Source organism: Fragaria vesca, linkage group LG6, assembly GCF_000184155.1.
Source record: "Fragaria vesca subsp. vesca linkage group LG6, FraVesHawaii_1.0, whole genome shotgun sequence".
NCBI classification, from domain to species: Eukaryota; Viridiplantae; Streptophyta; class Magnoliopsida; order Rosales; family Rosaceae; genus Fragaria; species Fragaria vesca.
Window position 1 is genome coordinate 15300897 of NC_020496.1, and position 14150 is coordinate 15315046.

General features: G+C 38.3%; 2 protein-coding genes across 2 annotated transcripts; one reads left to right on the plus strand and one right to left on the minus strand.

Annotated features, from left to right (window-relative positions):
• Positions 1 to 4406: 4406 nt before the first annotated feature.
• On the plus strand, positions 4407 to 7926 carry LOC101311776 (transcription factor VOZ1-like). The gene is made up of 4 exons (XM_004303078.1): positions 4407 to 5024; positions 5119 to 5274; positions 6490 to 7024; positions 7243 to 7926. Exons 1-4 carry the CDS (start codon positions 4815 to 4817, stop codon positions 7713 to 7715), a joined length of 1374 nt encoding a protein of 457 aa, XP_004303126.1. The 5' UTR covers positions 4407 to 4814; the 3' UTR covers positions 7716 to 7926.
• Positions 7927 to 8636: 710 nt separating this feature from the next.
• Positions 8637 to 12355, minus strand: LOC101305676 (arogenate dehydrogenase 1, chloroplastic-like). The gene is made up of 2 exons (XM_004303057.1): positions 10796 to 12355; positions 8637 to 9983 (listed from the first exon to the last, which is right to left on the minus strand). The coding sequence occupies exons 1-2, from the start codon at positions 11653 to 11655 to the stop codon at positions 9068 to 9070; spliced, it is 1776 nt and encodes a 591-aa protein (XP_004303105.1). The 5' UTR covers positions 11656 to 12355; the 3' UTR covers positions 8637 to 9067.
• Between the last annotated feature and the right edge of the window lie 1795 nt (positions 12356 to 14150).

A 14150-nucleotide genomic window follows, 5' to 3' on the forward strand; every position in this document is an offset into this window, starting at 1 on the left:
CCTCCTCCTCCTCCTCCTCCTCCTCCTCCTCCTCCTCCTCCTCCTCCTCCGTCAGGCAAGATTATTTTCTACTCTCACTCTCTCTCTCTCTCTCTCTCTCTCATGCTTTTAAGCTTCATAGTGTACAAACTCATGGCTAAATCTAAATATATTAGTTGATAAAGATCACTCACCTGTTATTAGATTAAGGTTATTAGTAGTCAAGAACTTTAAGGTTTCTATCTGTTTGCTACTCTGGGTCAAGTTATTTGTTTTCTGTACAAACTCAAAGAAAATTTTAGATAAAAAGTCTTTGCTTGCAATATTGTCGGTTAGGGAAGACGTGGTATGTAATGGCTGGATGAATGTTATAGATTGAAGAATGTATAGAAGGTATTATGTTAGGGTATTCTGCAGCTCTACTCCTATGAATGTTGATTATGCTATGTCTATTCTCCTTATGAATGTCATATTGTGGATTGATACTTGAAAGTATGATTGTGATTTGTGAATGGCTGAATGTAGAGGGAATTAGGTAATATTGGGGCGGGATAGCGGGATTAGGCCCGTCCCGTCCCGGTCTCGTTTGGGACGGGACTTGCGTGGGATCAAGTCTTAAAAACGTAAGGCCCGTCCCGATCCAGTCCCGTGTGCAATGTCCGGGACGGGCCGTGGGATGACCATAATCCCATCCCGTCCCGTCCCATGCCCAGCCCTACCTCCAACCCTTATGGATGTCCCAACATCAAAGCGAGACTCCATATAGATCGTTAGTTGAAGCCTTCTTTTCTTTGAGCACCCCATTATAGAATGATGAACTTTGTGCGGGAGATCACCGGGTCAAGCCGAGCTGCTGAACCCTTAGATCATCTCCAACAACTTCCCTATAAATTCTCTATTATATAGAAGCAGAAGTCAAACTTTTAAGCTATTTTTCTTCTCTAACTCCAACAGCTTTCTTCATTTAAAGAATTCATGATCATTTCCTAAAATTTTATATTACCAAATTTTTCTATTATAAAATCATGGAGTTTGCTGCAAATATGAGGAATTAATGGAATTTAGGTTTCTCTCTCTTCACAATTCCTCATTTTGGAGAAAGTTTTAGGGAATCGGTCGGAGTAAAGCACCCAAAATCTCCTCAAAATGGAGAAAATAGAGAAAATGGAAAGCTGTTGGAGATGCTCATACCTGCTAAAATTGAATTCATATCTCCGGAAAAGCTCAGGGAACTGGATTGTGACTCTTTTATTACATTGTGGAGAAGTCCATTTGGGAAGTAGATCAACATGGAGTCAAGAAGGGGCTCAGTCTGATGACGTGCTATCGGACATGGTAGAACGACGACACTGACTATTCCTAAAGAGAGAAAGTCAAGGTGCTAGGTTTGGAATATCTCTTCTTGTCAGTGTGAATTTAGATTTCAGCATCTTAAATATGTGTTGTATCGTATACATTGTATTCGACAGTTGCAAGGAAGTGACATACAATTTGTAACTTTGGCACCAAATTTCCTTGTCATTGGATTGTCATTTACAACCGATCCTTAAACCATGTAAACAAATTTTAAATCAATATGATGGATGGCGATCTCTTACCTGATGGCACTGAATATGGGCAGATTGTTGGTGCTCTCCAATATCTGACTTTTACTCGCCCCAACATTACTTATGTTGTCCATCATGTATTCATGTTGCTCAGTTTATGAGCGCTCCTCGCCCTCCCCATCTGATTACTGCTAAGCGTATCTTACGCTATTTGAAAGGGAGTCTGGATTTTGGTTTGACCTATCGCCGATCCTCAACTCCACTTATTCTATGTGCTTACTTTGATGCAGAATGGGCAGGGTGCCCCAACACTCGTCAATCTACTACAGGTCTATGTGTGTTCTTAGGTCCCAACCTCATTACTTGGTGTGCTAAGAAGCAACAGTCCGTCTCTTGCTCTTTTGCTGAAGCAGAGTAAAGAGCTCTTGCCCATGCCTGTGCTAACACCATTTAGATTTCATACCTTCTCACTGAGCTATTATTTAACCCACCACGACCCATTACCTTGCTTTGTGACAATCTATGTCCCACATACATGGCTTCTAATCTGGTCTTTCATGCTCGTACCAAACATATTGAGCTTGATTACCATTTCATTCATCAGTATCTTCTGTCTGGAATTCATTGAGTTCAGTTTGTTCCATCCCTAGACTAGGTTGCTGATATTTTTACAAAGGGCCTCTCCACTCAACGCTTCCAGCTTCTTCGATCAAATCTTGTTTCTCCAGGATCATCAGATTTGCAGGGGAGTGTTAAACCTCCTCCATGATTCTCTCACTAAATATTAGCATATCATATTACTAGGCTATTATGTATAGCGGATTATTAGGCTATTAAGTATAACAGATCATTATATTAAAGTTGTGTTTAGAGTAAGGATCAAAACTTCTAATTTGGAGCTCTCATACTTGTATATATACTGATCCATCAATGAGATTATACATAGTGAAAATTATGAATCTTTAATAGTTGATAAAAATTTTGAAAGTAAATGAACACTTGTTTGAATGACGTGTAAAGAACTGTATTTTTTTTCTTACGATGCATCAAAAATTACATGCCTCCAATCAATTAAAGTTCAAGAAAAAGTGCATTAGGGTTTGCTCCGTAAAAACTGGGAGGGTTTGGAAAAAGGGTGGTATGGTTCGCTAGTCCACTGAAGCCCTCGCGTCGGGGTTGGCCTTTGGCCTCGTCGGCGTAGGCTTGGTGCTACCGGGTGGGCTGTTCTGGTGATTGGATGGTGGCAGAGTTTGCCGGTCAGTCTCTTCATGGAGGAAAACATTGGTTTCGCTTGGTGTAAGGAGGCTGGTGCATCTCAAACAATAAGGGGATCCTCGAAGTCGTGAAGTGATATCTCGCGGCAAGATTGCGAACGACGGTGGCGTTGTGTTTACACAAACCGACGATGATTATGTTTTATCTCAGAATGCTGGCGGTTCTGGCTCTATAAGGGGCCGGTGGCTTTACCGCGGGACAAAGCGGTAGCCAGAAGGGTTTCTATGACGACGGAGGCACAAGTTTTGCGGCGGCGCTGGAACGCAAGAGATGAGGCAGTGGCTTCTTGGGCTAGGTAGAGCAGGTGTGGGCCTGTCATGGGGCTGACTTGGTGAGCTTGGGCCTAGGGTGTGGTATTTGGCCAGTTTTGGTTTCTGTTTTTTTCCGTTTGTTTATGGTTTTGGTTATGTTTAGTATGTCTCTCCTCTATCAGGCGAGGGTTTGAGTGTTGTTTTCTGGTCAGTGTGCTACTTCGGTGGTGAGCGTGAAATTGAGTTAGAGGTTAGGTTTTTTTGGCTCATGGATATTGTTGTTGGTGACGGACCCGTAACTACAGATCTTTATGAGAATGTGTGTCGTGATGTAGTTACCACAAACTCAGGGCTGGCCCTGTGAGCTTGGAGGTTATAGGCCAAAAAAAAATCGAGGCCCCTTACTGAGATAGACGGGATTCGATCCCTGAAATTTTAGTTGCAACAAAAATTACCCACCGCTAGAACAAGTCCAGGTGATATGCCAAAACCAGATAAAATATATTGAGACCCCTTAGAATCAGAGGCCCTAGACATGGCCTTGCTCGTATTGGGCCAAGGCCAGCCCTGCACAATCTGTTACTGTGTTATGCTGTAATTTCTTTCCACAACAAACAAAGTAATAATGGATGATTGAATGATTGAGGAGTATAATTTCTTTACCATGAGCCATAAATATGGATCGAAGGGTAAAAAGGAAAAAAAATAACACATCGACCTTTACGGTACATGAAGACGGAGGTCTTGCTAAAAAAGATGGAAAATAATTTATATAAATTATTCTTTCATTTCAATTTATTAAAATTTAGGGCTTTTGCCAAGGATATATATATAGAGACCATCTCATTGTGTTCAGATTCTTCAACACGTCTCTCCTCTCTCTTTCCCAGTCTCCAGGGCTTTGCGGAAAACCCCAATATCTCTGCATTCAGGTCGGTCGCCATTGTTTCCGGTGAGGTTTAATGCTCTTCTTATTTCCATTCCCTACCTTCCTTCACTGTGTAGGTTATTCCTGTTTCGATCTCAGCCACACCATCACACAACTAAGCTTTCAATTTACTTTTCAGAATTCTGGTCTGAAATCTTTGGGTTGCCCTAGAAAAATCGAAATTAGAAGTAAAAACAGCTGTGAGGGTTTGCTTTGGTCTTCTTGAACGTTTCTGCAGTCTAGTGTTATTTATATTTGGATGTTTCGGTAGTGTAGCAATTATGTTAATCAGAAAAGATCTTTCGCATTACACAATCATCTGTTTCGGTAGTTTTGTTTTGTAATGCTGGCTTTTGAGTTATTAGATTGGCTAGAATTTTGAATAATTTGTAGTACTGGTTAGATCCCTGCTATTGATTTTTGCTTGAGTTACAGAAATTATAGATAAGGATGGCATAACAAGTATGAATTCATTGTTGGTCACGGCTTTTTGATATTTTCGCAGGATTTTGCTGAATGGGCAACTTTTAGCTCAGATTTCTTCTGTTTTTTCTATTCTGATGCTGGTTTTGTTGAAACTACTGCCGATGACCTAAAACTGAATTGGTGGCTTGAATTTTGGTTTCACCTATTTTGTTAAAACTGAATTGGTGATTTGTTTTCTGTTTGGCGATATATGTTCTAGTTTTGTTGATATTTTGGGGAGGATGAAAAGAGCTATGCTGTTTCTGATTTCTCCTGTGGTTTTTTGGCTGTGATTATGCAATGTAGTTTAAGGGATTTTTAAATCAATGGATACTGGATTTCCTTTAGGACTCTGAGGAAAGGAAAGCAATGATCAAGGACTCCAAGGGTAGGTGTGAGTCTTCATCTCACAAGCTTGTGAAAGAAAAAACAAAGAATCGCTTGGACCAGCTTCAAGCATTAATTACCAAGAAGAATGAGAGCCAAACTAATGACACTGCAACCTTGGTGGAAGTGAATAAGATGCTTCAGGAGTGGAAAGCTGAGCTCAATGGGCCGTCTCCTGCATCTTCTCTACTAGTGCGTAACCGTAATTTCGTGGTTGCACTAATTTTCTACTGTTTTTAAAGTACTCTTAGTTCTCTTCTGAATTTTTACTTGCGATTTTCTGCAGGCTGATAGTCTGGGATCATTTTCAGAGGAGTTAACACGTCTCTTGAGAACTGATGAGGAGGATGATGCAATAAGTCCATTAAAGGAATTTCTACCTGCGAAGCCAGAGAGTGATCTACAAAATCTTCATTTGGGTAATTTGATGCAATTTACAGAGGTGAAAATTCTTCCTGACTCTCAACTTTTAATGTTGTTTTGAATAGAACAGCATGTTTCTGATTTTTGTGGTTTATGATGAACTTTACCTACGGTGTTGTCTAGATTTTCTTTTAGTTTATATACTTTTTCCATGGTGTTGTGCCAGATTTGACAGTATATGGGCCATTTCTGTCATTTATAAAATCAATTGTGTCACATTGTTTCAACCAAGCCGATCAAGATTTCTTCCCTCTTTATGCTTTCTATTTTTAATTTTGAGTTTCATCATTAACTTAAATAACATAATTTGTTTCTCAATCATCTGCTTTTGTTACATGCTCACTACTCTAGAAGTATTGTTGTGATTCGTTGACTCGTATCTTGTTTAGGTAACAGTCGTTGTTGTTCTATACATATTATAGGGGGTATATTAATCTAAGGTATTGAGATAACTGTCCAGTGGAGGATACATACCGTATCTCAGACAGGGCAGGATCAGCAATAGATTTATTCTCAATTTTTGTCGAAGAATATTTTTTAATATTTATTTGGAGTTATAAACTCTACAGAAATTACATACATGAAATTTGGAGCACAAGTAGATATCATTTACTATAGGAAACTTGTGAAAGTAAAAACTAAAAAATTATAAATAAAATGTGTGTGAAGGGAGAAGAGGAAAAAAAACAAGAAATTAAAAAAAATAGTTTTAAGTTATTTCTTTGACAGGTTTAATTGCATTCAAGTCTCAGCATACTCTTATATCAAATCAAAGATCTTAAACTAATAAACGACGTCTCATTATTGGAGCAAAGAAACAGAAAGGGTGTAGGTTATCGTCCCCAACCGACTTGCCCTCACTTTCAGAAAAAACTTCCATGGCTTATCTTAAATTTCCAGCCTAGACTTCCATGAGTTTTGCTGTAACATTGAACTAGCTTACTTGATATTTCAGAATATTATGCTGCAACTTAAGCTGCCCATACTTTTGAAGTCGATTAGTTGCCAGATTGATAGCGTGTGTGATTTAGTGTTGGTAATTGATCAAGCTGTTTTACACTAGTATCATCATAGAATGTTATTGTATTCTCAGCATTTTAATTATTTTTATGTAGTTTGTGCTGTATTCTTGTATGTTTTCATTGGCTTTGTATGTAGTGTCTTTAGAAATGTAAGGGTATTTTTAGTTAGTTATGATTGATTACTAATTGACTTAAATGCTTGACCATGTTAGGATTTTTATGTTTCTCCGGAGCCTCAAGAGCTTCAAGAAAGTTTTCAGGACTTTAATTACTGTAAAGATACTGCTTCAGGCTTTCAAGACTTCTATCAATGCAATGATACTGCTTCAGGCTTCCAGAATCTAATGGTCGACAACTCTGGTTTCGATAATCACTTTGATTTTCATCAATATGTCAATGAAGGCCCATTCATTGAGGGAAACGATGTCAAACAGCTCGAAGAGGATGCCGTGCCAAATGTTTTGCCAGTTATCTCTCCTACTGAACCCCCTTTTTTGGGGCCATCATGTGCTCTTTGGGACTGTTCCAGGCCTGCAGAATGTGGAAAGGACTATTGCTGTAACTTTCATGCTACCTCAGCATTAGAAGAGGGTCAGCCCGGAAAATCTCCAGTTTTTCGTCCTCGTGGCATTTCTGTGAAGGACAGTGCACTTTTTGACGCTCTTATTGCTTGGAATCAAGGAAAAGCTGTGGGCATACCCAATTGTGAAGGGGCTGCTATTCTAAAATCTCCATGGAATGACTCTAGTAAGACATTTTCCTATTCTGATTATGTTCTTCAGTTATCTATCATATTCATGCTAATGCATTGCTCAGTTTTATCTACCTTTGATGGTTTTTTGTTTTGCCTCTATTGGATAGTATGATAAGAACTCAATGATTTTATTTTATTCCTATTGTGCTTCTTTTTACTTTTATTTATTTTTGTTTATTTTATATTAACAGCCTCACTTTCAATGTTGCAGAGCTATTCAATCTTTCTTTCCTTGAGGGTGAAGCAGTTAGAGAGTGGCTCTTTTTTGATAAGCCTAGAAGGGCCTTTGGGTCAGGAAACAGAAGACAAAGGTCATTGCCAGATCATAGTGGACGTGGTTGGCATGAATCCAGAAAGCAGATCATGAAGGAATTTGATGGGCAGAAAAGGTCATATTATATGGATCCACAGCCTTCAAGTGATCAGGATTGGCATTTGTTTGAATATGAGGTCAACAACTCTGATGCCTGTGCTCTATATAGGTTGGAGTTAAAGTTTGGCAGTGTAAAGAGAAGTCCAAAAGGAAAAGTATCAAATGAGGTTGCTGATCTGCAGAAGAAGATGGGGAAGCTCACTGCTGAGGTTGCCACTGATGGTGCAACGAATGTCAAAGGAAAAGCCAAGAAAAAGGCTAATGCTGGGAATATTTTTTCTTCTCAAAGTCCAATGACTTCAACTCCCTAAACTCTGCACTGTCTTGGAAATGTAACCGTGCTTAAAATTAGATGACTGGTAGTTGCAAAAACATAGAGTTGGTTCAACTTGCCACTGCTATGGCCGACTTTTGTAGTGTAATTAGTTGACAAAACGTATGCAAAGAATCTAACTAGCCTTATATGTGATCATGTGAATGTTGTGTGGTCTTTTCAAGGGTTATTAGTCTATTTTGGTGCTGAATGTCCTTTGCACATCTATTTTGTGGGTAAAGTCACCAACGTGAGTACTAGTAATGATGTATTATGAGCTGTGTTACCTCCACTGTGTCCGATTGCTTTTTCTGCAAGTAGAGCTGCAAATGCTTATGATGTGGCAGTGTATTTGGAGATTCAACGTTCCTCCAAAGCTTTGAGGCTATTGGGCAAATGGCCAGTTGAAGCACAATGCATGGTGCCGGTGGGTTTATAAGAGATGGTCATGGTAATTGGTACCGGTGAAATTCTCCAAGCTGAAACTTGGGGTGTACAACTAGCTCTTGGCTTGAATATTCAGCATATTGAGGTGGATTGTTTTTCTGCAGTTTCTGTTAACCTGCTGGAAGCAAAGATTACGAGCTTCTCCCTTTGGGAGACCTTGGTTGCTAATTGCAACTCTAAGCAGGAGAGTCCTGCTTATTCTTCCAAGCGCTCCAGGTTATCTGCTGGGTTGATGATTACTGATGTTGTTGCTTCTTCTTGGTTTGCTTTTTGTCCGTGTGTTTAGAAGGCCTCAATGGTTACCAAAGAAGAAAATAAAAGATCAAGATAAACCGCATAGTGATTAGTCTATATAAACCTGACCAAGTAAGGTTAATAAGCTAATCTCAGCAGTTAAACGATTCATCTCTATCTCTTTCTGGATCAAAATTGAAGTTCATTCATAATTGAACAGACTTGAGCACACACATAGCATCAGATGTACAATTTTGATCCCAACAGTGTTACCACCGTACAGTTTTGAAAATGTACGAGACCCAACAGTGTTACCACCGTACAATGCTGAAAGAAAGTTGACGCTGATGGCGAAAAATCTTCAACAATGTTGATGTTCACAAGATGGGGACATAATTCTAGCAGAATCTCCCATGCCCCTAAAATAGAGCTCATTTTACCAAACAAACTAGGTTTTATTTACTGGCAAGAACCAAGTTGGATAAGCAAAACCTCCATCTATTTGAACTCATCAAAACAATAGAACAAGGCACTCATCTTTTACCATCACATAATGAAAGGGCTTTATCCTCCTTCACATCAAAGCCATCATGTCTGCTCCAAACACTGTGTCTATCATCTTGTGCAAAGCAAAGGATTCATCCTGTCCTTCCAATTTCCCTATACAATTCATCTTCTCAGTGGAGCTGCATTCTCTGGATGATTTGGCAACAAGGTTCTGCTTGCATTCTCGAAATGTTGGCTATGGACAACACCATGCAAACGCCTCAAAAACTGTTCCTTTAACGAGTTAAAAGCCATGTCCAATCTATTCAGCTGGTCTATTGCATTTACATTATACATGAACAAGCCATGGTAAAGATCAAAACTATCTCCTACTGTATTCTCCACCAAATTCAATAAAGCCTTGTAACCATTTGGAAGGATAGGTGTTGACTCCAAACCCAGCTTTTCCAAAACCCTTCCTATGGTGTGCGTAATGAATTGTGACCCTGCTGCATGCCTATCATGCTCTGAACAAGACATTTCAACCATTCGGCACCCTTCTAGAGCAAAGATATCAAGGAATCGGTCACAGAGTGATACCCTTGATTTATCACTTCCCACCCTGACCTTATCATAAACAAAAGGAAGAGCATTCCACCCATTTTTACCACTCTCTGGTCCAAACATAGGATGCGTACAGAGAATATCAAAATCCAACGGCAACTTTTGAAGAAACAAGTTTCTTGGAAATTCTTTAACTGAAAGCACATCAACAAACAATGTATTCCTCATCAACCTCTGAACTGGAAATGATCTGAGAACTTTCTCGGTTGAAAGGATAGAGGTACAAAAGAGCATCACTTCTGGATGCTCTTCGCAAAGAGCCTCAACGTCGGATAAGTAAATTACCCCCATCTCTTGAGCCACATCATAGTAGTCTGATCGAGAATAGGCTAGAACTTTATGACCTTGACGTATAATAGTTTTAGCAAGGAACTGACCGAAGTTCCCAAAACCAACAATTGCAATCTTGAGCATCGACTTGTCATCATAGTGTTCAGATATATGTGCTTTTTGGTTAAGTACCTGAGAATGCGACCTGAAAGTTGCAGTGAAAATTATTCGTCAAGATATCAATAATGTGCAGCCCTAACTGTAATTTGAGAAGGGTATTAATATTAGGTAAAACCAAAAAGAATGTTGCTCCAAGTCAAAAGATTCAGAATCTTTATAGAAAACAAAGAATGAAAAAAGGCTAAAATCGTAGAACTAACATTTTGAACAAAGAAACCAAATGACGATATAATAGACTCTGAGGTTCAAAAAGATGTTGGTAAATAAATGAATTAATTTAAACCAAAGAAAACAAAGGGCAAATACTATAAATAGATCCTAAACAACATCAAAGATTTGAACCTTTCGAACTCTGTCTGTAACTCATTATAGGCTCGAGAAACAAAGAGAAGATGTGTACGAACGACGTATCCAGCAATAAGAAGGAAAAGGATTGAATAGAGGAACTCCCGAATATTTGGCGATCTCAGATGTGTCGATATCATTGGTGACTCAATTCAAACAAAATAAAAACTAGCTAGCAGTAATTCAGCAAAGGGACACAAAAGACACACAGGAACTAACCAAAGGAAACAACTAAGAATATGGCAACCCAGATAACCACAAGCTGAGGCCACAGGCATTTCTTTCATGTGCTAAAAAAAAGCACAGCCATTTGCCTGCATTTCAAATGTTTACTCTATTACGTTTCCATCAAGATGTGAGTTCTACTAGCTACATAGGGCATATCCAATAAGCAAGCTAGAGAAGAGCTAAAAATTTATCCATTCCAAGTTGGAAAATTGACAAATTCATCTCTACAATAAAACACAAAATTTTGACGCACTGAAACTTTACCTCAAGGCAGCTCCATTGTGGGATGGATTACACACCATGTACTCCGCATGTACCTTCTCTGCACTATCAAATAGTTGCTTTCTCACAATATCATGCAAATGACCAAAAAGTTGCTTCTTCAAAGTGTTAAAAGCCAAGTCCAACCTGTCAAACATCTCAAATGCATTTTTATTGTATATGAACAACTCACAATATAAATCAAAGCTATCCCCAGCTGTGTTGTCCACCAAATCCAACAATGTCTCATAACCTTTTGTATTTATTGGCGTCGATTCCAATGTTAACTTTTCCAAGACTCTCCCAACTGTGTGGGTAATAAACTGCGAGCCTGCTACATACTTATCTTGAACAGAACAGCTTACTTCCACCATTCTACATCCTTCTTTCTCAAAGATGTTTAAGAAGTTATCACACAACGAAATCCCCACACTGTCAGAGCCAATTCGAACCTTTTCGTACACCAAAAAACTGCCATTCCACTCATGTTTGCCTCTTTCAACTCCGAACATCGGGTTGGTGCAAACAACAGCTAGATTGCTAGGCAACATCTTCAGTAACAAAGCTTTTGAAAACTCCTTGACAGGAAGCATGTCAACAAACAATGTGTCATGTGTAAGGCTCTGAAGAGGTAAAGATTTGAGGACGGATTCTGTGGATATTATGGAGGTGCATAGCAAAATGACCTGTGGATTCTGTTCACAGAGTTCTTGCGGGTTAGAAAAATATGAAATGCCGAGGTCTTGGGCCATTTTGGAGTGTTCACATCTAGAATGTGCAAGAACAATGTGTCCTAGGTGGGCAAAGGTCTTGGCAAGGGATTGACCCAAGTTGCCAAAGCCGATGATGGCAATCTTGAGCATTTGAACGTTGTGGAATTCTGTGAGAAATTCAGAATTCTAAACGTAAAGAACGTTGTGGAGTATCCTGACCACGGTTGCGGAAAGACCAGCTACAACAATGATGACATCAACCTCACTTTTTGAGACAACAACAAAGTTCATCCTGTGCAAGACTATTGCAAAATGGTAAAGTTAAAAATAATCCTATAGGTGGGTGGACTTGTGAGTATAACATACTGAGTTAAATGCTTTAGGCACTTCACAAAAATCTGAGAATAAAATTAGCTATGAATCCAAGCATATGCAGAATGACTGTGTGTACCAAACATTTTGTTTTCCACATCACATTGAGAGATTTAGAGAAGATCAGTATTCTTAACATTCAGGACGATTTGGGCATCATTTAAGGAAAGTCAAGCTGAAATAAAAGGGAATCAAGGGCAAATACTTTAGGGGGCCTGCATAAACTCATTTCTGGAATCAACCAAAGAAAGCTTAGTACCATTTCCTTTCCAAGATACTCTGACAAAAACAGGGAAGCTGTGTCCTTATCTAATCATTCAATCATTTCATTGGTTTGGGCTGAGATAGCAAGCTACGTAAATATGAAGATTGATAATCGAAATGAATCTCAATGTGTTTTGGGTGTGAACATGTTTACCTGTGTCACTGCCACCACTGTGATCACCATCGACGACGAATGCTGGAGAAGCAAACAAGCACAAAATTGGAACCTATCACGGCTCTGTCTCACGTTTGACTAATGAGCTTATCGTAAGCCGTAACTTCAATTTGAACCGAGTGTTACCCATGTCATGTCTTTGTGAATCACATTTTCTTTGCTTGAACATCAGAAGATACTTGGTTACACTTACACGTGTACCCGGCCTCATCTGATGAAGATGTGATGCTGGGGTTAATATGTGTCGTCTTCTCAAAAGTTGAAGCCATTAAAAGGCCACGCAACGACATTCAAGATTCAAGGTGGATAATCTTTAGCCAGCAGAGTTTGACCGTTCTTCATTGTTAGTTTGGATTTCTTCTGGCCTTCCGTGGTTCATAATGTTTTCGGGTTGCCAATTTTTGCAAGCACAAGCAACTGGGGAGCAGTCCCCATCGCAGAAGCCACGACGTTAAGAGACGGTCTTCTAGAGGTAAGAAACCAAATGTCAATCATTTTCATATATTGCGCGCTACAGTTTGAGAGAAGAAGAATATTTTGAGAAAATTTGAGACGAGGAGTGATCATGGCATATTTTAAGGATACTATCTAAACAGTAAAGCATACAAGGTCTATAATAAAAAGACTGGACTTTTTATGGAGTCTATTAACGTTTTCGGCTAACCGAAAACTCTTTACAAGAGGGTTTAATTTTAGATAACTTTTTAAGGTAAAATATTGTATAGTCCTTGTGTTTTGAAGTCGACATCTGTTTAGTCTTTATGATTTTATTATAATATGAATAGTCATTAAAGTCACGATTTTTTATCCAAATAGTCCTTATGGTTTTATTTTAATCTGAATAGTCCTTAAAGTCATGATTTTTCATCTAAATAGTCTTTATGGCCTTTAACTGAGAAAATGAATCGGAATGACTATTTGGATGAAAAATCATGACTTTAAGGACTATTCAGATTAAAATAAAACCTTAATTAATGAATATTTAGATGAACAATTGTGACTTTAAGGACTATTTAGATTAAAATAAAACCATAAGGACTAAACATATGTCGACTTCAAACCACAAGGACTAAACAAATTTCAATTCAACTTTTTATATATCACATAAAATTCTAGATAATGGTTTCTTAGGCATAATAGTCATTCTAGAGCTATTATTGAGGAGGAACCTAAAAAGAATTTCAACAACAAAGAAAACAGGGCTTGAGATTTATAGTAGATTTGAACTGCTGTATAACTTAGTCCCATAATCTTAATTTATTTCGCATGGGTAGTAACAATTTTAGCTAATGCTAAATTATGGGAAATAGAATAGAGACGAAGGTTGACATGCGACGATGTACGTAGTTTTAGAGTATTAAGACACAAAAAAAAATAAGAAAAAGATGGTTGGAAATAAAAATGAAAGAAAAAAAAAATATGATAGAATGTAGCCTTTTAGGTAGATTTGTAAGTGTTTGGCAGAAGACATATCTATTATTTTTGAGTTCAGTGTTTTAAGAAAATGAAGATAGATTAGCTTATATTTCTATCTTTGTCTTTGTGTCATAGACTCATAGGCGTCAAATATGTAGTGTTACGATAGTATGTATGATAAGAAGTAAAAAATTTAGAAAATGACATCCTACTACCATAAACAGTTGCAAAACACAAAAAACTCATATTTCAAAAGATTTAAACAAATAAGGATGGAAGCCCAAACCTAAAACAATACAACATCAAGCCTAATCCAAATTCTAAATGTATAATGACCATAATACCCAAAATTTTGACAAAATTACATACTATGTCACTCACTCTCTTTTCTCTCCCCTGATCTTGTTCTCTCTCTCTC

Excerpts from the sequence above, each read along its gene's own strand:
- LOC101311776 (XM_004303078.1), top strand. The coding sequence starts at position 4,815 with ATGATCAAGGACTCCAAGGGTAGGTGTGAGTCTTCATCTCACAAGCTT. Across the intron at positions 5,025-5,118 it reads CTCCTGCATCTTCTCTACTA|GCTGATAGTCTGGGATCATT; the intron begins GTGCGTAACCGT and ends GATTTTCTGCAG. Across the intron at positions 5,275-6,489 it reads ATTTGATGCAATTTACAGAG|GATTTTTATGTTTCTCCGGA; the intron begins GTGAAAATTCTT and ends TGACCATGTTAG.
- LOC101305676 (XM_004303057.1), bottom strand. The coding sequence starts at position 11,655 with ATGCTCAAGATTGCCATCATCGGCTTTGGCAACTTGGGTCAATCCCTT. Across the intron at positions 9,984-10,795 it reads CACAATGGAGCTGCCTTGAG|GTCGCATTCTCAGGTACTTA; the intron begins GTAAAGTTTCAG and ends TGCAACTTTCAG.